The sequence below is a fragment of the Oncorhynchus nerka genome, linkage group LG9a (genome assembly GCF_034236695.1).
Source record: "Oncorhynchus nerka isolate Pitt River linkage group LG9a, Oner_Uvic_2.0, whole genome shotgun sequence".
Taxonomy (NCBI): domain Eukaryota; kingdom Metazoa; phylum Chordata; class Actinopteri; order Salmoniformes; family Salmonidae; genus Oncorhynchus; species Oncorhynchus nerka.
This window is the reverse complement of record NC_088404.1, coordinates 51765143-51789168: the sequence shown is the minus strand read 5'-3', so window position 1 is coordinate 51789168 and position 24026 is coordinate 51765143. Positions and strand designations below refer to the sequence as shown.

Sequence of the window (24026 nt, the reverse complement as noted above, 5' to 3'; positions counted from 1 at the left end):
CCTGAGTGCTTTTGTTTCCTTTCCTCCCTTCTTCTTTTGAAGGAGGGAAAACATTCATGTACCTAAAAAAGATGTACTCAAAAGGCACCCTGGGAAATAAATATGCAAATAAGGCTATTCCCTAGTGTTAGAGCAACACCCCAAAACGAGTTGGGTAACAACACAGGAGTCAATTATCTAACACTGAGAAAGTGTAACAGCATCAGCTCTAATAAAGTGTTTGTTTAAGTAGGAATTTGCAACACCCATGGTGGCTGACCTTTAGACCGTCATAAGAAGGTTCATTTCCATTCTAGTATTCTAATTCTCAATTCTATAATAACTAGGCCCTCAAAGAAAGGCCTTAAGATATACAGCATGTAATGTATTGTCAGAAAGAGGTTACTTTTAAAGGCTAATAAGGTCTAGTGGAACCACTCATAAAAGGTCTAGGCCTCCCGAGTGGCGCAGAGGTCTAAGGCACAACCAGCCGTGATCGGGAGTCCCATAGGGCGGTGCACAATTGCCCCAGCTTCATCCAGGTAAGGGGAGGGTTTAGGGGAGGGTTTTTGTCAGACGGTTATTGTCATGCAAAAAACTGCCGGTCCAGTGGTAATTGACCGCTAATTAACATGAACATGTTTAGCATCTCCAGGCCTCCACGCATACAAGCCAGTGATTAACACCTTTGGAACATCAACATTTTAAAAAGTCTAATAAGTCAATTTAATTTACACCATCAGAATAAATTCATGATTTATTTTTAGTCAGGTCTAAAGAAACATTATGATATGAAGAAAATGTATTTCAGAAGAACAGAATATGAGTTGGCCTGCTGTTGTCTAAATTATCTGGCTATGTCCCATGCCATAGGTTTTAGGCTAGTTCATTTAGCTGACAAGATATGCAAGCCTTGTGCTATTATTTTATTTTATATGGTTTTATAGTAAGAAAAGGGTAAATGGACATAGCTGAATAAAATATAAATTATATTTCCCCATTACAGAGCGACTGCTCATATGAAGTGGCTATGTTGAGCATAAAAGTGATCATTTGAAACAGGTCCTATAATATAGGACCTATATGCTAGATTTAGAGTTATTTAGCAACTTTAGTTGTGAATGATACAAACCTTACACTCTAAAAATGAGGAGTTCAACAAGGGTTCTTCTAAGATCCTCAAAGTTCTGTTTAACCTGGCTTTGTGCTCGTCTCCACCCCCCTCCAGGTGTCACCCATCTTCCTCATTATCCCCAGTGTATTTATACCTGTGTTCTCTGTTTGATGCCAGTTCGTCTTGTCAGTTCTTACCAGCGTGTTTCTCCGTCTCCCTGCTTTCTCAAGTTATGTTTCATAGTTTCCCACGGTTCTGACCATTCTGCCTGCCCTGACCCTGAACCTGCCTGCCGTTTTGAACCTGCCTGACTCTGGCCTGGATTACAGACCTTTGCCTGCCTTTGACCTGTCTTTTGCCTGCCCCCTGTTTGGGTCAATACGCATGTGACTCTAGCTGTCTGCATCTGGGTCTTATCCTGAGTTCTGATACCTTAGGGTTCTTGGCACTGAAAATGGCCCCCAAAAGGTTCTTCCAAGAACCCCATAGGAGGGGGGGGGGTTCATCGAGGAACCTCCTTATTTGGTATTTGTTGTTGATCCATTAAATTGTGTCCATTTTGTGTTTTAGAAAAATGTGAACCAATATGAATAGATAGATGGTATGATCAGAAAACAATATCAATTTAGATTATACAGGGGATAAACATTCAATTTAGGAGATTTCTACATTTTTCAGTGAAGTGCCTACACCTGCTGTCCTTTCAGAATCAAATTCAAATGTTTCAGTTGGGCAGTGAGGTTCCCGCAAGAATCCCCACCAACTAAGGTGTCGTTGGAAGTAGACCAAAGTGCAGCGTGGTTAGCGTACATTTTATTTTATTTTAGTCAATGTCGCCAACAAAACAACAAACGACAGAAACAACCGTGAAGCTTACAGGGCTATAGTGCCACAAACAAAGTTAACTACCCATACTGAAAGGAGGGAAAAAGGGCTACCTAAGTATGATTCCCAATCAGAGACAACGATAGACAGCTGTCCCTGATAGAGAACCATACCCGGCCAACACATAGAAACACAAATCATAGAAATAAAGGACATAGAATGCCCACCCAAATCACACCCTGACCAAACCAAAAAGAGACTCTCTAAGGTCAGGGCGTGACATAAGGAGGTAACTCGATGAACAGAGCTTGAGAGGAAGAACCTACTGGGGGCCATTTTCAGTGCCAAGAACCATAAGGTTCTTTCGAAGAACTTTGAGAATCTTAGAAGAACCCTTGTTGAACCTCACCTTTTTAGTGTGTGTTCCTGTAGCTACCCAGAGCTTCATTTGGGAAAACAAGTGAAATCTGGTTAGGAACATCAATAGTAACGTGTTCGCAACGAAACATACAGTGTATTCGGAAAGTATTCAGACACCTTGACTTTTTCCACATTTTGTTACGTCACAGCCTTATTTAAAAATGTATTGAATTGTTTTTTCCCCTCATCAATCTACACACACTACCTCATAATGACAAACAGATAAAAAACGGAAATATTACATTTACATAAGTATTCAGACCCTTTACTCAGTACTTTGTTGAAGAATCTTTGGCAGCGATTACAGCCTTGAGTCTTCTTGGGTATGACGCTACAAGCTTGGCACACCTGTATTTAGGGAGTTTCTCTCATTCTTCTCTGCAGATCCTCTCAAGATCTGTCAGGTTGGATGGATGGGGAGCGTCGCTGCAGAGCTATATTCAGGTCTCTCCAGAGATGTTCGACCGGATTCAAGTCCGGGCTCTGGCTGGGCCACTAAGGGACATTCAGAGACTTATCCCGAAGTCACTTCTGCGTTGTCTTGGCTGTGTGCTTAGGGTCGTTGTCCTGTTAGAAGGTGAACCTTCGCCCCCAGTCTGAGATCCTGAGCGCTCTGGAGCAGGTTTTCAGCAAGGATCTCTCTGTACTTTGCTCCGTTCATCTTTCCCTCGATCCTGACTAGTCTCCCAGTCCCTGCCACTGAAAAACATCCCACCATGCTTCACCGTAGGGACAGTGCCAGGTTTCTTCCAGATGTGACGCTTAGCATTCAGGCCAAAGAGTCCAATCTTGTTTCTCATGGTCTGAGAGTCCTTTAGGTGCCTTTTGACAAACTCCAAGTGGGCTGTCATGTGCTTTTTACTGAGGAGTGGCTTCCATCTGACCAATACCATAAAGGCCTGATTGGTGGAGTGCTGCAGAGATGATTGTCTTTCTGGAAGGTTCTCCCATCTTCACAGAGGAACTCTGAGGCTCTGTCAGATTGACCATCGGGTTCTTGGTCACCAAGGCCCTTCTCCCCCGATTCCTCAGTTTGGCCAGGTGGCCAGCTCTAGGAAGACTTTTGGGGGTTCCAAACTTCGTCCATTTAAGAATGATGGAGGCCATTATGGTCTTGGAGATCTTCAATGCTGCAGACATTTATTGTCACCCTTCCCCAGATCTGTGCTTCGACACAATCCTGTCTCGGAGCTCTACGGACAATTTCTTCGATCTCGTGGCTTGTTTTTTGCTCTGACATGCACTGTCAACTGTAGGACCTTATATAGACAGGTGTGTGCCTTTCCAAATCATGTCCAATCAATAGAATTTACCACAGGTGGTCTCCAGTCAAGTTGTAGAAACATCAACGATGATCAATGGAAACAGGATGAACCTGAGCTAAATTTAAAGTCTCATTGCAAAGAGTCCGAAAACGTATGTAAATAAGATTTTTATTTTATTTGATAAATTAGCTTAGATTTCTACAAAACTTGTTTCAGTTTGTCATTATGGGATATTGTGTGTAGATTGATGAGGATTTTTAAAAATGTATTTAATCAATTTAGAATAAGGCTGTAAAGTAACAATGTGGAAAAGGTCAAGGGGTCTGAATACTTCCCGAATTGACTGTATGAAAAACACGTATGTATCTTGTGGATTGGGTCTAGAATTTAAGCTACACTTGATTTAAGGGATTGCACTTTTGGGACTACTCCATGTTTTCCTTCAAATACCGGGCTAACAAAATCAAGCCAGTTCAATATATTTGGTATATGACTCAGGTCTGGTGTATGCAAATAAGGGGCATAGGCCCATTGTAAACAACCAGTATCAATACACACAACATAAATAATATTAAAATTATTTAGGTGTGGAGATAAGACTTCAAATCAAATGTGATTGGTCATGTACACATGTTTTAGAACATACTTCCCGAAAGCTGTGATTTTAGTTTCCATAAACATTTGCCTTGGCTGCGCTTGGAATTGTTGAGGAACCCCGTCATGGATGCATTTCTTAACACTGTTTCGCGGAGTTATGGCAAGAATGTGGGATGGCTACATATCTGAATGAAAATACTTCCTCCCCGAAGTCCTCGCGGAGGAAGAGGACCCGGTAACTTTAGCAACAGCATTGATTAAATGACCACAGAGACCATTGCCAAAAAGTGAAGGAGAGGAGGAGGCGCATAGCCAAGCTGACTGCACAGGCATGCACACAACTATAACTTCTGAAAGTGACGCCAGAGGCCACCGCTCCACCCCGCAAAAGGAGACACAGAAAAGTAACTTATTCCTATAAACACCACCACTCGTTTGGCGACCGGAGCCAACGCAACAGTTTACAAGACCACACCAGCGACAAGGCTAAACTGTACGCGTCTATAAAAATCAAAAGTCGAGGAGATAGTTTTAGAGAAAAAAAAGTGACGTTTGGAATTGCGAGCGCACACCAGCAAGAAACGCTTGTGAAGTTTCTCCCAGATGCTTGGCGCCATGATCCGAATGTCCTGCTTCGGTGTTCTTCTCAGGACGTCTGTCGTCCTATATCTGTTTCTCAAAGTAAGTGATTGATTTATATTTGACAACATAAACACAACGTGGAGAGGTTTTACGGTCTTGTTTTTTTCTATAGAAAAGCCACAATATTGTGTCATAAATGACGATGCTGAACATTGCACCTGTCGCGTCAGGTAAAGTTCTGTTCTTTTGCCAGCAAGCGGCTGCTGCGTGTAAGACTTAGGCCTATCACTATCAGTCTGTATAGAGAGTCTGTTAACATGAGTTTGTAAAGTCATTGAATAATAATAATAATGGAACATCTTATTTTTTTCGATTTTTTTTCTTCTGTCAAATCCATTCAATTTGAAAGGTTACAGAATGTATTCCGTTTATGACAGTGCTTCCATTGTGCAATGAATACGGGCTTGTTGGAATTGGGACTGTAATCAATTCATGTCACTAAGTAATTAATACATTGACCTTTACGTTTCAACAATATTAAGCTATTTATTCGCATGGGGGCCCAGGATTGTCTTCATTCAGTTGGATGTGAGAGAATGTGTTAATCTCTCTCCAATACCCTCACATTTTTTGACAATTATTTCATACAGTAAATGCAAAAATGCCACTCTGGGATTCAGTATTTTATATTTAGGCATAATATGGGTGTGATTCTTATTGTTCTCTTTAGGCTATTTGATATTTATTCATATGTCTTTTGTTAAAGGGTCTTTCAATGGACTCAACATGTACAATAGGCTGCACAACAAGCATATTGCCAGCTACTAGATTAGGTACTACAGACCCATCTGTAATAGTAGAACGTCATATTCATACAAACACCAACAATACCAACATAGACTTAATTCGCAAGGAATAGGGCACAATATACACAAACACAACATTAAACTTGCTTTGCACAAACAGTGCTTGCAAAAGTTGGCAGACCCCTTGCATTTCTTCATGTTGTATTGTGTTTCAAAGTGGAATTTAAATTGTTATAATTGTTTACAAAAAATTGTCAACAATCTACACAAAATACTCTGTCAAAGTAGAAGAATATTTATTACATTTATTTTTAGATAAATAATCATATAGTTGTTGCATAAGTATTCAGCCACTTTTTTAGGCAACCCAAAATTAGGTCAGGAATCAAATGTTGCTTTACAAATCACATAATAAGTTACATGAACTCACTCAGTGTGGAATAATAGGGGTTGACATGATTTTTGAATGACTAACCTTTCCTCTGTCCCCCATACATACATCTGTAAGTATTGAATTTCAAGCACCCATCTGTAAATCGCCCACCCATCTACCTACCTCATCCCCATATTGTTTTTATATACTTTATTTGCTCTTTTGCACACCAGTATTTCTACTTGCACATCATCTGCACATCTATCACTTCAGTGTTAATTTGCTAAATTGTAATTACTTCGCTACTATGGCCTATTTATTGCCTTACCTCCTTACTTTATTTGCTCACACTGTATATAGTTTTTCTATTGTGTTATTGACTGTACGTTTGTTTATTCCATGTGTAACTCTGTGTTGTTTTTGTCACACTGCTTTGCTTTATCTTAGCCAGGTTGCAGTTGTAAATGAGAACTTGTTCTCACCTGGCCTACCTGGTTAAATAAAGGTGAAATATATATGTATATTTTTAATTCAACTACAAAGACCAGGGATCTTTTCAAAAGCCTCATAATGAAGGACAGTGATTGGTGGATGGGTAACAATAACAAATCTGACATTAAATATCTCTAAGTATGGTCAAGTTAATAATTATGCTGTGGATTATGTATATATTAAACCACTTCAAAGATAGTTATTCTTCTAAACTGAGCTGCAGGACCGGAATAAAACTGCTCAGGGATGTTACCATGAGGACATCCGTAATAAAGAAAAATCATTTTAAAAAACAGCTACAGAGTTCAATTGCTGTGATGGGAGAAAATTGAGGATGGATCAACAACATTGTAGTGACTCCACAATAATAATAATAATGACCTAAATGACAGAGTGAAAAGAAGAATACAAACATACAGAATACAAATATTCCAAAACATGCAACAAGGCACTAAATTAATACTGCAACAACAACAAAAAACACAGCAAAATAATCATTTTTGAGCCTGAATGTAAAGCCCTATTTTGGGGGGGAAATCCAACACATCACAGAGTAACTTATTTTCAAGCGTGGTGGTGGCTGTATCATGGTATGGGTATGCTTGACATCAGCAAATACTGGGGAGTCTTTCCAGGATAAAAAGAAACAGGATGGAGCTAAGAACAGGCAAAATCCTGGAGGAAAACTTGCTTACCAATAAGACAGTGAGTGAATGGCCAAGTTATAGTTTAGACCTAAATCTGCTTGAAAATCTATGGCAAGACTTGAAAATGGCTGTTTTGCCATGATCCCCAACATCTTGACAGGGCTTGAAGAGTTTTGAAAATAATAATGGGGAAATATTGCACAATCCAGGTGTGCATAGCTCTTTTATAGACTTACCCAAAACTCACAGCTGTAATCAATGCCAAAGGTGTTTTTAACATGTATTGACTTGGGGAGTTGAATACTTATGCAATGACAATATTTTTGTTGTTGAATTTCTATGAATCTTTAAAAAATATATAATTTTTCTTCCACTTTGACAGAGTATTTTGTGTAGATTGTTGACAAAAAAATGACAATTCAATTAATCCCACGTTGTAACACAATACATTGTGAAGAAATCCAAGGAATACTTTTGCAAGGCACTGTAGTTGCTGGAGCCCATTAGCCATTTAACCTGTGCTTATCCAACCACTATTTGACTATAAACTAGGTCCACCGCTCTCCAACTGATCTTTCTGGAGAGGGTGAGTGAGAATGGCATGTGAAGATGTGTGAGTCCCACACAAAGGGGTCAGGAATTGAATGAGGACTGTGTGTGTGTGTGTGTGTGTGTGTGTGTGTGTGTGTGTGTGTGTGTGTTTTTGTGTGAGTGAGTACTTGAGAGGGCTGTGCTTGTATCCTGACATGATCATGCTGTTTTGGACGTGGGTCCTCATATACAGTGGGGCAAAAAGTATTTCCTCAGCCACCAATTGTGCAAGTTCTCCCACTTAAAAAGATGAGAGGCCTGTAATTTTCATCATGGGTACACTTCAACTATGACAAACAAAATCAGAAGAAAAAAAATCTAGAAAATCACATTGTAGGATTTTTTTATGAATTTATTTGCAAATTATGGTGGAAAATAAGTATTTGGTCACCTACAAACAAGCAAGATTTCTGTCTCTCACAGACCTGTAACTTCTTATTTAAGAGGCTCTTCTGTCCTCCACTCGTTACCTGTATTCATGGCACCTGTCTGAACTTGTTATCAGTATAAAAGACACCTGTCCACAACCTCAAACAGTCACACTCCAAACTTCACTATGGCCAAGACCAAAGAGCTGTCAAAGGACACCAGAAACAAAATTGTAGACCTGCACCAGGCAGGAGAGCTGGGACCAAAGTAACAAAGCCTACCATCAGCAAGGGCATTGAAGATGAAACGTGGCTGGGTCTTTCAGCATGACAATAATCCCAAACACACCGCCCGGGCAACGAAGGAGTGGCTTCGTAAGAAGCATTTCAAGGTCCTGGAGTGGCCTAGCCAGTCTCCAGATCTCAACCCCATAGAAAATCTTTGGAGGGAGTTGAAAGTCCGTGTTGCCCAGCAACAGCCCCAAAACATCACTGCTCTAGAGGAGATCTGCATGGAGGAATGGGCCAAAATACCAGCAACAGTGTGTGAAAACCTTGTGAAGACTTACAGAAAACGTTTGACCTCTGTCATTGCCAACAAAGGGTATATAACAAAGTATTGAGATAAACTTCCACTATTTTCCACCATAATTTGCAAATAAATTCATTAAAAATCCTACAATGTGATTTTCTGGATTTTTTTTCTCATTTTGTCTGTCATAGTTGAAGTGTACCTATGATGAAAATTACAGGCCTCTCTCATCTTTTTAAGTGGGAGAACTTGCACAATTAGTGGCTGACTAAATACTTTATTGCCCCACTGTATAACGTGTAGGCTACAGGAGTAAGACTTCAGGCTGAGAGAGAGAGCTCAGGGCAACGCTTTACATCCGTAATCTTACATTTACTAAATGATTTATCGAATAATATAACATAATATTGAAAAGTGAATCAAAAGTATTCCACAAACGGCATGTGCTGACTTGCTTGTTACAAGTTAAATACATATGTTATGGTAGTTCCACTGGTAGTAGTTTTGAAGGGTGTTGCTGGAAGAGCTGTGCCTATGAAAAATGCCCCAAACAGTGAGAAGCTTTGGTTTGGCGTGTCCACCCAGCCTAAGGGGTTCCCGAGTGGCGCAGCGGTCTAAGGCACTGCGTCTCAGTACTTGAGGCGTCACTACAGACACCCTGTTTCGAATCCAGGCTGTATCACAACCAGCTGTGATCGGGAGTCCCATAGGGCGGCACCCGATTGGCCCAGCATCGTCCGGGTTTGGCTGGAGTAGGCCGTCATTGTAAATAAGAATTTGTTCTTAACGGACTTGCCTAGTTAAATAAAGGTTACACTTCAAATTAAAACATTTTAAACGGGGTAATTTAAGGGTGATGAGGAAGTGGTGATGTAGTGATGTGGTAAGGCGATGCCTTATCACCTTGTCAACTTCTATGAAGAGTACACACAGTGATCGTGATGAGAAGAGGTCATGGTACATATGCAAAATGGATTTTTAATCCTGTTAATATAACACAGGTAGAAGAGACAGTCCGGCCTCTGAGGTGAACTGCACTATAGTTAAAGGGTAAATATCACAAGGGAAGTTAGCAGAATCTGTTGTTCAATTTAAGCATTATGCTAATTGTATTTGATTTATTTTACTTTTACTACCTTTATTTAATCAGGTAGGCTAGTTGAGAACAAGTTCTCATTTGCAACTGTGACCTGGCCAAGATAAAGCATAGCAATTTGACACATACAACAACACAGAGTTACACATGGAGTAAACAAAACATAGTCAATAATACAGTAGAACAAAAGGAAACAAAAAGTCTATATACAGTGAGTGCAAATGAGGTAAGATAAGGGAGTTAAGGCAATAAATAGGCCATGGTGGCGGAGTAATTACAATATAGCAAATAAACACTGGAATGGTAGATGTGCAGAAGATGAATGTGCAAGTCGAGATACTGGGGGTGCAAAGGAGCAAGATAAATAAATAAATAAATACTGTATGGGGATGAGGTAGGTAGATAGATGTGCTATGTACAGGTGCAGTGATCTGTGAGCTGCTCTGACAGCTGGTGCTTAAAGCTAGTGAGTGTGATATGAGTCTCCAGCTTCAGAGATTTTTTGCTAATTAGTTGAATTCATATATAACCAAATCAGCAGAAAAATTGGGAAATGGGAGGACTGAGAAGGGTGACCTAGCACCGGGTGGAAAGATTTAAGTAAAACCGTATAATGATCCAATGTTCAACTTTGAATATCAAAGTCGTCCTCTGAAGTGGATAGTGGGAAGAAGGATTGGCCATATTGGATTTAGAGAAAATTAAACCTTTATTTAAAAAAAATACAAAATATTTAACAGAATTCTTCACTGATATTACTTCATAACCTCCACATTTCGCTCTACCGTTAACCTCAGATCTTTTACAGTCAATAAGGAACCTTGTTTGAAATAGAGAAAAGCTGTGAGAAATAGACGCTACTATTGCAGCCATTTTTCTAATAACCCTCAGTTTGTTCTAGGCTGGCCCCTGGGGGACTGTGGAAGGCTTTGAGATTAGGATTTGTATGTGGTTGAGAGCGAGTTCCTATTGATAGCTCTCGGGTACTGATAACCATGGTTGTGAGAATGTGTGCGTGCATGATTGAACAGTGGCTGGCAGTGCCACCAAAGGGAGAGATTATGGTGATGATGATGGTGGGTAGGGGACCGATAAGATAAGACCCATTTCAGAGGAGGGCACCTTTGTGTTTCACAGCTCAAAGGACCCAGGGGTCGAAAGGTCAATAGGGAAAAGGCACTTGAAAGTATTTTACATAATCTCGTTCCTGTTATTGTTCTTGCTGGCAATTTTTTTTGTTCTTTTGCTTTTTCTCTTACTCTCTTTCTCACCCACTATGTATGTAATGTTCTCCTCCCATACTGACTACATCATTCCCACTTCTCTTCCCTGCTTTCTCATCCTTCCCCTTCCTCTTCCTTCTCTGTGCCCCCTCTCATCTACTGTTTCCCAAGGGTGAAAGTATTCAGACCCATTGACTTTTACCACATTTTGTTACGTTACAGCCTTATTCTAAAATGTATTAAATAATCCCCCCCCCCCCATCAATCTACACACAATACCCCATAATGACAATACAAAAACAGGTTGTTCACATTTTTTGCACATTTATAAAAATAAAAAACGGAAATATCACATTTACATAAGTATTCAGACCCTTTATTCAGTACTTTGTTGAAGCACCTTTGGCAGTGATTACAGCCTCAAGTTTGATTGGGTATGATGCTACAAGCTTGCCATGCCTGTATTTGGGGAGCTTCTCATATTCTTCTCTGCAGATTCTCTCAAGCTCTGTCAGGTTGGTTGGGGAGCATGGGTTGGGAGCCCTCGCTCCCCTCTAGGGGTCCAATGGAAGGACATGTAAAAATCTGAGCGAGTGATGGAACTGATAGGTTAACATTGGATCTGAAGAGCATCCAGTTTCCCCATTGGCCCATAGGGTATTTGGGTTTTGTGTTTTTGAGACTGTATGGAAAATAATAGATGACCGGGAGAGACTGTTTTCGTATTGAAATGTAGAATTCTGAGTTTACAAAACATTAAGAACACCTGCTCTTTCCATGATAGACTAACCAGGTGAAAGCCATGATCCCTTATTGATGTCACTTGTTACATCGACTTCAATCAGTGTAGATGAAGGAGGAGGAGACCGGTTAATGAAGGATTTTTAAGCCTTGAGACAGTTGAGACGTGGATTGTGCCATTCAGAGGCTGAATGGGCAAGACAAAAGGTTTAAGTGCCTTTGAATGAGGTATGGTAGTAGGTGCCAGGCGCACCTTTTTGTGTCAAGAACTGCGACGCTGCTGGGTTTTTCATGCTCAACTGTTTCCTGTGTGTATCCACAATGGTCCACCGCCCAAAAGGACATCGAGCCAACTTGCCACAACTGTGGGAAGCATTGGAGTCAACATGGGTCAGCATCCTTGTGGAACACTTTCGACACCTTGTGGAGTCCGTGCCCTGACATGTTCTTCATGTTTCGTATACTCAGTGTGTGTACTAAAAGCAGGCGAGAAGTTGACATAAAAACAGGGAGCTAAATTTTGTTCACCGTCAAGTATCGACAGTCAATCTTCCAAATGTGTTTATTTGCATTGAATGCCACCGCCAGCACCCACACAAGCGAAAAGACAGCATCACAATAGACTGTCACATCCCTATTTATTTCGTAACAGGGAAATTTGTATGTGATTTGTACACATGAAAGGATTTCAGACGGCAGCATCAACATGGCCTCTGAGATCAAATAGCCCTGTTAACTACAGTGTGGGTGGTGAGATAGCAGCTACAGTTCGGAGAGCGAGACCCAGCAATTAAAGACCCAGGAAAAGTACATTGCTTTGCATGAGTTTATCATGGAATGATTACTCTCGTCTGTGTGTGTGAAATGACTTCTCTGCCCGTGAACTCATTTTTGATGGGAAAATTGTGACGTTGCTATCAGTGGGTCCATCTCGGGAACAAGGAAGCGAGTCCTGTCCCCTTTTATAGTTACGTAGGCAGCTGTGTACAAGTTACGGTCACATCTACATTTAAGGGTGTTTTCCTGGAATAAAAAGCATGGGCACACACACACACACACACACACACAGGTTAGATGGGGACGGAAGACTTTTGAGTAAAGGCTTTACTGTACTTTGTTCCCTAATTAAATTGTGACACAATACCTCTGTTGAATTCCTCTTTCCATTTACACTAACACAATCACAGCACTTTGAAGTCGTGTTTGGTGCCACGCAACATTGGTGGTGGTCAGTGACGTTTATTATGAGGGAAGACAATTATTTTTTTCATGAGCATGGCCTTATTTCTGTTACATACAGCATGTTGGATGACTATCATTCATATTCCATTTACCCAGTTCAATGTAAAATCGATAGGTTTAGGCTACTACATGATACTCAAATGTTCCCTATAACCATCATGAGGTTGCTACAACCTAGCCTGTGAATGAAAGTTTACAACTTAGGTGCACACAGGTCGAGGCAAAAAATGACAGACCGTGACACATGGACAGACAGTGACACATTCAATACCGTCTTGCACACTCTTGCCTGCATCTAGCTTATGTAATCATTAGTCCAACAGTTGCAAACAAGAGTTTCTATTGGACAAATTCAGGTATTTTTTATCCCCGTTTCGTTTGCTTTCGTTTAACAAACTTCTTTCAACAGAATCGGTGGAATGAATACACCCCTGAGCACGCATAAACACAGTTCACTTTCATAGCAGCCACGTTGTTTTCCCTCTCACCTTCTCCCTTTGTTTGAACCTTTTCCCTTCAATGAACAACACATCAGCTGTATGTGATCAGGCGAAAAAACCTTTCCAAGCCAAACCATGTCATAACCGCTACACACAACCTACATCATTGTCCCGATATTAGCTAAAGTAAAATCCTAGTCAACATAACTAATAGAACTAATGCGTTACTAAACCCGCTACAATCACGCAGTAACGTTAATTTGTATAGTCAGTAAGCAGTTACACTGGCACGCCCAGGTGGCAATAAATTAATAAAAGCAAAAGCTTAACTTGACTTGGAAGAGTTCCAGTGTTGTGTTGGTTAGTCATAGCCAGCTAGCTAACATAGCATCCCTCTGTTTGAGCAGAGTGTTTGAGTAACTCAACTAATCAGCTGCATTTGCTAGCTAAGTAAGTGAAACTGAAAGTGAAAAAAATGACTAAATCTCTCTCTTGCTTCTCCTTCATTTTTGAAGAAATACATTTGTTGAAAACTTTTCAATTATTGTCTCGCTCTCTCTTTGAGTCAACTACTCACCATATTTTATGCACTGCAGTTCTAGCTAGCTGTAGCTTATGCTTTCAGTACTAGATTCATTCGCTGATCCTTTGATTGGGTGGACAACATGTCAGTTCATGCTACAAGAGCTCTGATAGGTTGGAGGACGTCCTCCGGAAGTTGTCATAATTACTGTGTAACTCCATGGAAGGGGGTGGGAACCAAGAGCCTCCTAGGTTTGTATCGAAGTCAACGTACCAAGAGGAGGACGGAAGCTAGCTGTCCTCCCAGCTACACCATAGTGCTATCCTACAGAGTGCGGTTGAGGCTAATATAGGCCTTCATTGCAAAACAGTGTGTTTCAATCAATTCTTTGGTAACGTGAATATATTTAGTATAGTTTTATTTTAAAAGGATTACTTTTTCAAGTTTTAAAATGTTTATTTTTATTCACTAAGGAGGATGGTCCTCCCCTTCCTCCTCTGAGGAGCCTCCAATGCGCAACATATAGAACTGACATCTTATCCTTTACCTTTTGGAAATCAGGACTTATTAAGCCTGATCTCAAACAGCACAGAGGCGCCTGTGTCCATCGCGGGTCAAAAGTACGGCTGTCACAAAACTGGTCATATCAAGTGTGCTTTAATGGAATGCTGCACAGCCCACTCCCTCTATCCCCTATCAGAATCCAGACAGGCCACTTCCAAATTAACAGCCCCAAACATGTTGCCTCCTGAACAGGCCTCTGACTCCTCTGCATGTCTATAACGCCTGCCAAAGAGACCCAGGGCTACAGCCCCATGTGAATGAGAGACCAGCTTCTCTGACTGACTGACTGATTCAAAGCTCTTATTGTCAGCAGATGCCTAATCGCTCCCTTTATCACTGGTGGCCTATGAAGGAGCTACGGCCCGGACGTTGGGATGCGCAATGTAAAAGCCGTTTTCTTGGGTGGACGGGGAGGGGCTGAACTGGAAAGGTCAGGATGAGTTCTCCATTAAGGATGAGGAAACTGGCGCTGTCGAGAGAGAGAGAGAGGGAGAATAAAAAAATATAAAAAAATAAAGAGCGAGTTTAGCACAGCGAAAGAGTCGACAAGTTGGCAGGTTACATCGTTTCCCCTGAACTGGGATTTAGTGTATGGTTGGTATGATAAAATTGACACTTCAGCTGTGGATAAACATAGCTCTCAGTATCCAAGATCTTTGTGAACCACCGATTGGCTTCACTGTTTTACAATGAAAGAAGGAAAATTGCCCAGTATTTCAGTCCCATTAGCGTGCTTCATGCACTATGCCGCTGTGGGTCTGTGGTGGTTTGCTCTCATAGGTATTGTGCTGTGGTGCACAACTGCTGACCGTATCGACAAACACACCCTGTTGTCCACTGTTTGCTGGGCTGCCTGTCTAGCGTTTTTGCGTGAGTGCGGCTGCAGCTTGGGCAGTAACCTGAGCAGGGAGAAGTGGTGCCGACTGTTATACAATAAGGCCAGATAGGCATCTCCACACAGCAAAGCACACTATAGCACCGCCGGCCTGGGACGCCAAATACCACTCAGCTGATTTCCATAGATCTCGATCAGAGCCACGATACAGTAGGTGGTGTGGGACACTAGAGTGGGAGGTAGGATGGGATGAAAAAGCACAGGTACATGCACACACACGCATGTACACAGACACACAAAGGGCTGCATGCACGCACACACACACACAAATGACCCCCCCCCCTCAAAAAATGACCCCAAAAAAGAGACTAAAATGACACAGAAGACAAGCCTAGATAACAACTAGCTAATCCACTGAAGATACTTGTCTTTTCTTTTCAAAACTTCAATTAAATTACCAATACGGGATTTTCCTTTTTATTGACTACTTTGCGCCAAAGTAGTGACTGGCTAAACAGTAACTGGAAAACAATCTCTCTGTCACATCTGCCAGCCACTGACTCCGGGAAACTCAGCAAACAAATCCAGAGGCAAATATATCCGAAAATGGCTGCCATCAAACAGACATTGAACTCTCTCTGGGGGACGTGGTGTGACACAACTGGCTTTTCTCCTAAAAACCCTTATCTTATCTGCTACACAGTTACAGTCCACAGACAAAATGATCGATTCAGAACGCTTCAGTCAGTACCGTGGTGTTCGATGATGCTCGTACAGGTTGTAAATGTGATCGTAGAAAGGACATTATAAAATGGTTTTTGGGGTTGTAAAATGGTTCAAATGTGATTGCTGTTGTGGTGCGCTTGTGCTAGATGGGTATGCTATCACTTAATGTGTCGTCTCTATCATCCTTCAACGTATGACTAGCATAGCATAACAATGGGTGCGATTCATTTTTGGCAGATACAAAATGTCCGCCTGAACGCCCGCTAAAGCGCTGGCAGAAACATACTGGCATATACGGTGAGACTGTTAATAAAACCTGTAAGCTCAAGTCCTGTATAATACAGACAGAGGCTATCTCGTGTACATCTTATCATGGCTTTGGATGGAGATATCATCCCAAATTTCCCTGCAGGGTTAGTTACCGTTTTAGCTGCAGTTCTTACTTCCTCGTCGCTCACTTCAATTAGCCATTGATGTCTGGCTACCGGTTAATGAACAGTTACAGCCCACAGAGAGAAGCGGACATGGCCGATGCCACGACTGGACGTCTGGATCAGGGACAGAGACCATCCGTGGTGAGAGAATGTCCACACTCGTTTGATAGAAACACCACAGACGTTCACCATGGCATAGTAATTGATTCAAAGGAACGTCTCCCGGAGGCGCAACCACCTAGCAGCGGTGTCATCACCTCAACCAGACGAAGGAGTCCGAGCGTTGGTTTGTTAGACCATGTCGGGTGGCACTTCTCTTCCTTTGTTTGAGGTGGAGGTCAAAGGTGACTGCCAATATAGAGGAAACATCAACATAAAAGGGTCTTAATAGGCCGTTGGGCCACCGGAACATCTTAATTGTGCCTTGGCATAGGTTCTACAAGTGTCTGGTACTCTATTGGAGGTGTGCAACAGCATTCTTCCACGAGAAATCCCATCATTCGTTTTTTTGTTGATGGTGGTAGAGGAAATGTTGTCTCAGGCGCGGCTCCAGAATCTACCATAAGTGTTCGATTGGATTGAGATCTGGTGACTGACGCAAGCACACACACACATTAAACCCCCTATGCTCCATTGAGACCCCTATTTTAACGTCACTGAGATCTCTTCTAGCCATGGTAGCCAAAATAATGGGCAACTGGGCATTTTTATACATGACCCTAAGCATGACTGGATGTCAATTGCTTAATTAACTCAGAACCACACCTGTGTGGAAGCACCTGTATTCAATATTGTTTGTATCCCTCATTTACTCAAGTATTTCCTTTATTTTGTCAGTTACCTGTACATCCCAGTCTAATTACTGGCTGAGAGGACCTGTGTTCCTTCCATGCTGTTATCAGGGTGTGTCGCAGGCCAGGCCAGGGTGGGCTACTTGGTGCCAGGATGTTGTTTCAGCTTAAAAACAATGACTAGGTCACTCAGGAGAGAGACCGACTGGCTGGCTGGCTGGGAGAAGTCCACACAATGCATGTGGAAATGTGCCTTTGGCTTCACAGTAAAACGGTACACGTAATGAAAGATACGTTTTTGCAATATCTACAAAGTGAGAATGACATTTGTCACGAACTTCACACATCATAGTGCCTTTTTGAAAGGGAACTGCATTGGGTGAAACATATTTCTGAATGAGTTTTGTGAAAACTTGTTTAAGGTTTTGTATAGCATGGGTATACCTGGGTGATGCTGGTTCCATGACCAGCCAGAATTTCATGAGGTCGTGAAAAGTCCAGCATTTCAAGCAATTAGCTAGTTCACAGATAGTGCTTTGCGATCTACGATCTACAAAACATTAGGGACACCTGCTCTTCCATGACACAGACTGACCAGGTAAAATCTATGATCCCTTATTGATGTCACTCGTTGAATCCACTTCAATCAGTGTAGATGAAGGGGGGGAGACAGGCCATCCAGCCAACTTGACACAACTGTGGTAAGCACTGGAGTCAACATGGGCCAGCATCCCTGTGGAACGCGTTCGAGACCTTGTAGAGTCCATACCCTGACAAGTTGAGGCTGTTCTGAGGGTACACACACACACACACACTTTCAGCTGGCAAACCCCCAAAGACCGTTTTAGCCCGGTGTTTCGCAGGGACTCCATCAATCAATATCAGCCAAGTTACACTGAAATGTATCCACAAAATACTTGAAAATATTAGGTGATTTTTTTTTCCCTGTCTCAAGGAAGTGTATATATATATATATATATATGTTTTTTTTCTCAAATCAGAGGAGCTTCACAGCATAATCTAAGTCTGGATTATCTGTGTGAAATGCACACAAGAATTCATGGACACACACTAACAGAGAGGACATCCAAGGCCAGATTTATTGAGCTTGGCCTACGAAAGATGTATTCCAGATTGGGCGATGTGTTGGTTAGGGGCCTTTTGTGTCATCTACAAAGACCCCTGTGTCGTCTACAAAGGCCCCTGGGGAGGGGAGGGGCAGGGCGAGAGCGAGCAGAAATACAGTGAATGACTTCCTCCTACAGTATGTCTCAAGATGCACAAGTATCTGGTGTATGGAACATATAACATTCATAGTATAACATCAACAACCCCCATGAAGATGTTTAGACCTCTTGACGTCATGTCTTAGGTGTTTGACTGACAATCGCAAAGTTGTGGGTTCAAGTCCCATTTGGACTACTGTAGCCTCTAAATTCGCTTATCAGAATGTTTATCAGAATTAAACACTTTCAGGGGAACATAGACTGTTGGGTCATGTTCATGTCAGTTAATGAACAACGTCTGTAGCTGTATTTCAAGTCGCCGGCAAGTCTGTCTCCTCATTTTCTCACAACGCTAGCACTGCCAGAACTGCATCAAAGAACCTAACCTCCCAAGCCCACACCCTGTGCTGTCCCCCTAGCCTTTAGGAAGAATAGCAGAACAAAGGGGATGGAGAGAAGAGGGAAGTTGGGAGGGGTGGCAGGCAGGGGGGGGGGGGAGATGTGGCAGGGTTGGTGATATCAATAGTGATGGCAAGAGTAAGGACAGGGAGAGTACCAGGGGAGGCAGTGGTGACCGTAGGCCCAGAGAGGATATCTTCCTGTCCCAACGGATGGGCTGCTACCTGGAGGTCTGGATCTGAAAGCTCTACATCTGGGTCTGGATGTTGGTCTGAGTCTAGGCCTGGCTTTTTATTACACCATTTCAGTCAACGTCCTCGTCAATGTCGTCCCGCGAGTTGTCAAGTGTGCCCAACTGTGGCTAATGTAATGAAGGATATGACTTTTCTAACCAGACCACACCCAGTATGTTAAGTGGAGTTAATGCATCTCCTCATCTGCTGGACTGTATAGCCGAGGCTGTCTTGGCGAGGACCGGGTTTGTATAGGGGACTCACTAGTGGGACGGGATAATGTGGGTGTGATGTTTAGTAGTCTGGTAAACAGAGTGGACCGCAGGACATCAGCTAAGGCCTGCGGTTTGCATTGGTGGAAGGTTTACTTTTGACTTATCAAAAATTGTGGTGGACTAGGAAACTGGCAAGTTGCCATCATACAAAACACTGAATCAAAGTTTTTTGGTTGTGTACACAGATATGTAGGTGTTATAGCAGGTGCAGTGAAATGCTTATGATTCTAGCTCCAACAGTGTATGTTTCGCAAATACAATACCAATACACAAATAATTTTAAAAAATCTAAACAAGAAATCCGGACACAGAATGGGTCCAATTAATAATCTAGAGTCGATATATTATTGAGCATGTGTCAGAATCCAGAATATAAACACTGTATGTGGGGTGTACAGACAGTATATATACTGAGCAAAAATATACACACAACATGCAAAGTGTCCCTCCGAAACTTTTCATGAGCTGAAATAAAAATCCCAAATATTTTCCATCCGCACAACAAGCTTATTTCTCTCCAATTTTGTGCACACATTTGTTTACATCCCTGTTAGTGAGCATTTCTCCTTTGCCAAGGAGACTCCATCCACCTGACAGGTGTGGCATATCAAGAAGCTGATAAAACAGCATGATCATTACACGAGTGCACCTTGTGTTGGGAGCAATAAAAGGCCACTCTAAAATGTGCAGTTTTGTTATATAACACAATCCCACAGGTGTCTCAAGTTTTGAGGGAGTGTGCAATTGGCATGCAGACTGCAGGAACGTCCACCAGAGTTGTTGCCAGAGAATTTAATGTTAATTTCTGTACCATAAGATGCCACCGACATCGTTTTAGAGAATTTGGCAGTACGTCCAACCGGCCTCACAAACACAGACCACGTGTAACCACCCCAGCCCATCCGGGGGGTGCTGAGGAGTATTTCTGTCTTGTTTGTAAAAACTCATGCTGATTGGCTGGACCTGGCTCCTCAGTGGGTGGGCCTAGCTGCCCAGTCATGTGAAATCCATAGATTAGGGCCTAATGAATGTATTTGAATTGAATGATTTCCTTATTATGAACTGTAACTCAGTAAAATCTTTGAATTGTTTGTGTTTATATTTTTGTTCAGTATAATTTGGAAATAAAATGGTATCTACAGTAGTAGGTATATTAGGATGGGTTATGTCGAGAACACAGTATATACACAGTGAGTAAACAACAGTTTATAAACAGAGTATGAGGTGGCCAGCATTCAATGACTCTATATTCATGGGGCATTAGTCTCAAGGTGCAGGGCTGAGAACTGGGCAGGTAGCCGGCTAGTATTGGCTGTTCAACAGTCTGATGGCCAGGAGATAGAAGCTGTTTTTCAGTGTCTGCCTGCCAGAAGGTAGCAGAGTGAACAGACTGTGACTCGGGTGGCTGAGGTCCTAGATGATCATCTTGGCCTTCCTTTGACACCGAGGGCTGTACATTTCCTGGAGGGCAGGCAGCGTGTCCCCCAGTGATGCGTTGGGCTGACCACACCACCCTCTGGAGAGCCATGTGCAGTTGCTGTACCAGGTGGTGATGCAGCCCGACAGAATGCTCTCAATGGTGCATCTGTAGAAATTCGTGAGGGTCTTCGTGGGCCATGCAGAATTTCTTCAGCCGCATGAGGTTGTAGAGGTTGTACATCAGTGGAGGATGCTGAGGGGAGAACAGCTCATAACAAAGACTGGAATGGAGTCAATGGAGTGGTATCAACCACATGAAAAACCCCATGTTTGATGTGTCTGATACCATTCCTTTGACTCCATTCCAGCCATTATTATGAGCCGTCCTCCTCTCAACAGCCTCCACTGTTGTACATAGGTTATTCCACTGGTAGGTAATGTGCTTGGAGACTTCAGATGGCCTGTGTCATGACCCATCTGGCCCAAAGGGGACACAGACACGTCCAGAATGATTGGCACCCTTGATAAAGATGCGCATAAAAGACTGTATAAAATAAACAATTCCTAATACAAGAGCTACTGTATATTGTATACTGCAAGAAATTATATTGATATTATTTTATACTAATACAATTGCTCAGAGCAAAATATTTTTTATAAAAAAGTACTGAAAGAAAACAATAAAAAATGTTCCCTTTCGAGTCTTTTTCTAAAAGGTTTTATGAAATTGAAGAATACAATTGCGCTGACGGACTGCCCTCTTCAATTCAAACCACAGGTTTTCAAAAGTCCAGAGACTGAGAGATGGCCATTGCAAAATTCTGATTTTGTGGTCAATTAACCATTTCGTTGTGGATGTTGATGTGTGCTTGGGGTTGTCTTGCTGGAAGATCCACTTGGGGACTCCTGGCCCAGGAAACCAGGTTTTTAGCTAAAATGTCCTGGTACTTAGTAAAGTTCACGATGCCGTTGACCTTAACAACCTTAGCCCCAGGAACAGTGGAAGCAAAATAACCAGCCCCATAACATCAAAGATCCACCACCATATTTTACAGTAGGTATGTGGTTATTTTTTGTATTTACATTCTTCTTTCGAAGTACAAACCCACCACTGGCGTATATGGTCAAAGAGCTCTATTTCTGTCTCATCTCTGTTTAGCAAACTACAGGCATTTACATTTGTTGGTTGATATCAATTAAGTTTTTTTTTATGGCAACCCTTCCAAATAGCCTATTGGCATGGAGGATGCGTCTAATTGTAGATTTAGAGACTTGGTGACCCTAAGATGCAAAGTTCTATCATTTTCAAACTTTCGCCCTTGGACTTTTTATTTGCCTTTCTCACTGTGCGTGGGGACAAGATATACTTAGGTCCTCTAGCAGGCAGGTTTACCACTGCTCCAAGGATTTTAAACTTTTGTTTAATTGTTGCCCTAATAGTGGTAAGTGTAATTGTTTTTCAGTATTTTTGTTTTACCCATTCCCTGATTTAAGAAAGTCAACAACCATTTCTCTCTTTACATTTGTGATTTCTTTGCCTTTCCCCATGGTGATGGACAACAAAGGGATTTTACATGCGTGTTACCTCATTTTTATACCCCAGTGAAACAGGAAGCCACGGAAGGCCACAATACAGTTCCTTAAACTGAGATGAATTTAAAGTAGAATGATAATGCAGATTTAATTTAGTTTGATTTGAGTTATAACAATACAGTGCCTTGCGAAAGTATTCGCCCCCCTTGAACTTTGCGACCTTTTGCCACATTTCAGGCTTTAAACATAAAGATATAAAACTGTATTTTTGTGAAGAATCAACAACAAGTGGGACACAATCATGAAGTGGAACGACATTTATTGGATATTTAAAACTTTTTTAACAAATCAAAAACTGAAAAATTGGGCGTGCAAAATTATTCAGCCCCTTTACTTTCAGTGCAGCAAACTCTCTCCAGAAGTTCAGTGAGGATCTCTGAATGATTCAATGATGATAAATACAATCCACCTGTGTGTAATCAAGTCTCCGTATAAATGCACCTGCACTGTGATAGTCTCAGAGGTCCGTTAAAAGCGCAGAGAGCATCATGAAGAACAAGGAACACACCAGGCAGGTCCGAGATACTGTTGTGAAGAAGTTTAAAGCCGGATTTGGATACAAAAAGATTTCCCAAGCTTTAAACATCCCAAGGAGCACTGTGCAAGCGATAATATTGAAATGGAAGGAGTATCAGACCACTGCAAATCTACCAAGACCTGGCCGTCCCTCTAAACTTTCAGCTCATACAAGGAGAAGACTGATCAGAGATGCAGCCAAGAGGCCCATGATCACTCTGGATGAACTGCAGAGATCTACAGCTGAGGTGGGAGACTCTGTCCATAGGACAACAATCAGTCGTATATTGCACACATCTGGCCTTTATGGAAGAGTGGCAAGAAGAAAGCCATTTCTTAAAGATATCCATAAAAAGTGTTGTTTAAAGTTTGCCACAAGCCACCTGGGAGACACACCAAAAATGTGGAAGAAGGTGCTCTGGTCAGATGAAACCAAAATTGAACTTTTTGGCAACAATGCAAAATGTTATGTTTGGCATAAAAGCAACACAGCACATCACCCTGAGCACACCATCCCCACTGTCAAACATGGTGGTGGCAGCATCATGGTTTGGGCCTGTTTTTCTTCAGCGGGGACAGGGAAGGTGGTTAAAATTGATGGGAAGATGGATGGAGCCAAATATAGGACCATTCTGGAAGAAAACCTGATGGAGTCTGCAAAAGACCTGAGACTGGGATGGAGATTTGTCTTCCAACAAGACAATGATCCAAAACATAAAGCAAAATCTACAATGGAATGGTTCAAAAATAAACAATAAACAAGTCCAGACCTGAATCCAATCGAGAATCTGTGGAAAGAACTGAAAACTGCTGTTCACAAATGCTCTCCATCCAACCTCACTGAGCTCGAGCTGTTTTGCAAGGAGGAATGGGAAAAAATGTCAGTCTCTCGATGTGCAAAACTGATAGAGACATACCCCAAGCGACTTACAGCTGTAATCGCAGCAAAAGGTGGCGCTACAAAGTATTAACTTAAGGGGGCTGAATAATTTTGCACGCCCAATTCTTCAGTTTTTGATTTGTTACCATAGTTTGAAATATCCAATAAATGTCGTTCCCCTTCATGATTGTGTCCCACTTATTGTTGATTCTTCACAAAAAAATACAGTTTTATATCTTTATGTTTGAAGCCTGAAATGTGGCAAAAGGTCGCAAAGTT

The 24026-nt window shown here is 41.8% G+C and overlaps 1 protein-coding gene across 3 annotated transcripts in view; it reads left to right on the top strand.

Annotated features, from left to right (window-relative positions):
• Positions 1 to 4411: 4411 nt before the first annotated feature.
• The window catches only part of LOC115134480 (receptor-type tyrosine-protein phosphatase eta-like), a 65121-nt gene continuing 45506 nt past the window's right edge, over positions 4412 to 24026 (top strand). For 2 of the 3 annotated variants that reach the window (XM_029668497.2, XM_029668496.2), the window contains exon 1: positions 4412 to 4881. In XM_029668497.2, the coding sequence (XP_029524357.1) occupies positions 4804 to 4881 (78 nt within the window). In that variant the 5' untranslated portion in view covers positions 4412 to 4803. The remainder of the gene's footprint in view (positions 4882 to 24026) is intronic. The other variant, XM_029668498.2, reaches the window with a different exon arrangement.